This window comes from Egretta garzetta, unplaced genomic scaffold, assembly GCF_000687185.1.
Source record: "Egretta garzetta isolate BGI_Z169 unplaced genomic scaffold, ASM68718v1 scaffold332, whole genome shotgun sequence".
Classification (NCBI taxonomy): Eukaryota; Metazoa; Chordata; class Aves; order Pelecaniformes; family Ardeidae; genus Egretta; species Egretta garzetta.
Genome location: NW_009258879.1, coordinates 773,291 through 775,792, shown reverse-complemented (window position 1 = coordinate 775,792; position 2,502 = coordinate 773,291). Strand labels below are relative to the sequence as shown.

At 57.2% G+C, this 2,502-nt stretch overlaps 1 protein-coding gene across 1 annotated transcript in view; it reads right to left on the bottom strand.

Annotated features, from left to right (window-relative positions):
• SRGAP3 (SLIT-ROBO Rho GTPase activating protein 3) overlaps positions 1-2,502 on the bottom strand; it is a 96,287-nt gene that overhangs the window by 73,563 nt on the left and 20,222 nt on the right. Inside the window, exons 5-6 of the mRNA XM_035889464.1 lie at positions 1,287-1,472; positions 52-98 (exon numbers count right to left, since the gene is read on the bottom strand). Coding sequence (XP_035745357.1) covers positions 52-98; positions 1,287-1,472 — 233 coding nt within the window. The remainder of the gene's footprint in view (positions 1-51; positions 99-1,286; positions 1,473-2,502) is intronic.

The following is a 2,502-nucleotide window of genomic DNA, read 5'->3' as shown; positions in this document are numbered from 1 at the left end:
GGGCTTGTCTCGGGAAAAGCAAACCGGAGCGTCAGGGCACAAATAGGATACCGCTTCCGCAGCTTCTCCTGCTGCAGGGCCCCACAGCGCCCCACAGCCTGGGTGTGACGGGCTAATTAATAAAATTTGGTACTGGGTATGAAAGCAGACACCCTTGCCAGGATGGAGGAGGTCACATCTGAACATCGCTGGTACCGTCAGCCACCACACAACGAGCGCGCTCTGCTCGGAGGCACCTAGCGCATCCCGAGCGCAGCTGCTCTCCCTTTATCTGTGCGTTGGCATCGATCAAAATGAGAGGGCCAAATTTTCCTCCCAGATACGCTGACATACATTTGGACTTTCTCCAGACTTATGCAGCTGTATCAAAGTGGAATCTGGCCCAGAGGCCCAAGCTACAAAATTTAGAACAGGACCCAGATTTCAAAGCTCTGCAGGAAAGCAGATGTGCTCAGATCTGGGGCATGTGCTCAGGCAGATCGCTAGCCTAAAGGTTTAGCACAGAAGCTTAACCCTTCACAAAGAGCCTTGCCACCAGACAGCGTCCCGGGCTGGGTCGACACGCATGCAAAAGTTCCTGGCGAGGGAAGCTATTGCTTGTTCTCAGAAATCAACAGGAAATTTTAACAGTTTGGGAGATCCTGAGATCTGGGGGATTTGCTGAAGCTGGAATGGAGTTAAGTGCTTTGGCTAGCAAAGCCAACAAAATGCCGCGCTTTAACTCCCAGACAGTCTGCGGAGTTATTTTATATCCCCAGCCCTGGTGCTGCTCCCCCGAGCCTCTGCCTGGAGGAACCCTGGCACAGCCACTGCTCGTGGTTAAAAGTGCTGGTTTTTAAAAGAAGACGTGAACAAATGGCAGCCCGTCCCTGCCGTGGGCTCTGGGAGCCGTCACCCCCGGGTCCCCCCCGCCGCCCTTCTCAGCCGTCCCTCCAGAGCCAGCCTGGGAGATGCGACTGGTGGCCACGTGGCCCCCGCGCAGGTCTGCCACCCCCTCCAAGGCTGCACTGCCCAATGTCCCCGTTTCTTGCTGAGCAGTGCCAGCCCAACTTTGGGTCAAATCCTCGCTACCGGCTGGTTTTGGCACTTCTCCATGGCCAGGAGGCAGTGAAGGGACTCATCACGGCCTCCTCAGCCCACCCTTCAGCACGAGTCGACATCCTCCCCAGCCCCTTCCCGGGGATGCAGGAACGGCTGCGCAGAAACGGAGAGGGCCAGAGCCGAACCCCCCGCCCGCAGGGAGCCCCGGCCCCTGCCTGGCTCCCCCGTCCTCCCCTCTCACCCACCTTCTCCTTCATCTTCTCAATCTTCTTGACGGAGCTCCGGCGCTGGGGCCTGTCCTCATGCCGCAGCAGGTTCACGCTGATGTCCCCCGACTTGTTGAACTGCTTTTCCTCCTGCTTCTCCGCCTCCTTCAGCTTGCTCTCAGCGCTGATGCTTTCTGCGTGGTACATGTGGTAGGTCTTCATCACCTGGGGACACAGAAGCCTGTGAGCCACCCGCCCCAGGACCACGAGGCATGAGCCCATGAGAAGGTGGCAGCCGTGGGCAGCGCGGAGCAGCCACAGCCGTGCCAGGGCTGTTTGAGGCCACTGTGGCATCAAGGAACAAGGTGGGGAGGAACAGCCCCTAAAATTAACCCCATTGCTAGCCCTGTTTCAAAGAGGCACAGAGCTGGTGTGAGAACAGTTATCCCTGCTCGGTCCCCGCTGCAGGGACGGGCTGAGACGTGCCTCCAGCACGCACCAGCGTTCCAACAGCACGGTGTATCTTCCTACAGGGAAATGAGAAATAACTCGAGCCCATTGCAGCTGGGATAAGGGTCTCCATGACAAGAGACTGTGGGGAGGCCAAAATCAACCTGGAGTCACTTCTGGCCCAACCCCTCCACTCCTACCCGTGAACTCGCCAAGCCAACCCCTCTCTGCCATCCTGACAGTAGGTCCCACCTTGAAGGTGGAGGAGCTGCCACTTCCCAGCCGAATGGAGTTTGTCTCCTATCCCCGCTTAGGTGTCCTCTTGCTGCTGCCAGTAAGCAGAGTCAGGGCCAGGGTGGATGGCAGCAAGACCTTGTCCTTTAAATTTGAGATCGCCATCAGTGACTCTGGGTAGACAGTGCTGATCTACTGCCAGGAAAGCTCCTGTGGGCAAAACTTCTACCGCAGCCTCTCCTTGCAGACACAAAAGCCCAAAGGGCACGCTGTGATCATTTTAATGGAGCTGGCAAGAGGAACACATCTGCTCTTCTCTCGTTATGCCTTTAGTCACATTGTCCCCTTTCATCACCTCCCTTCAGGATTTGGATGTTGTATTTCACATTGCCTTGACAAGGCTCGGGATGCCCGACTTCTCGCTCAGTATCAGTCCCAGGCGAAGCGCCCGGGCACTGCCGGCGATGGCACCGGGACAGGCTCGCCTCCAGGCCCACAGGCTGAAAGGGAGCAGGCACCCACAAAAGCAGAGGAACTTTGCACCAGCCCTAATGAAGAAAATACAGAGTTT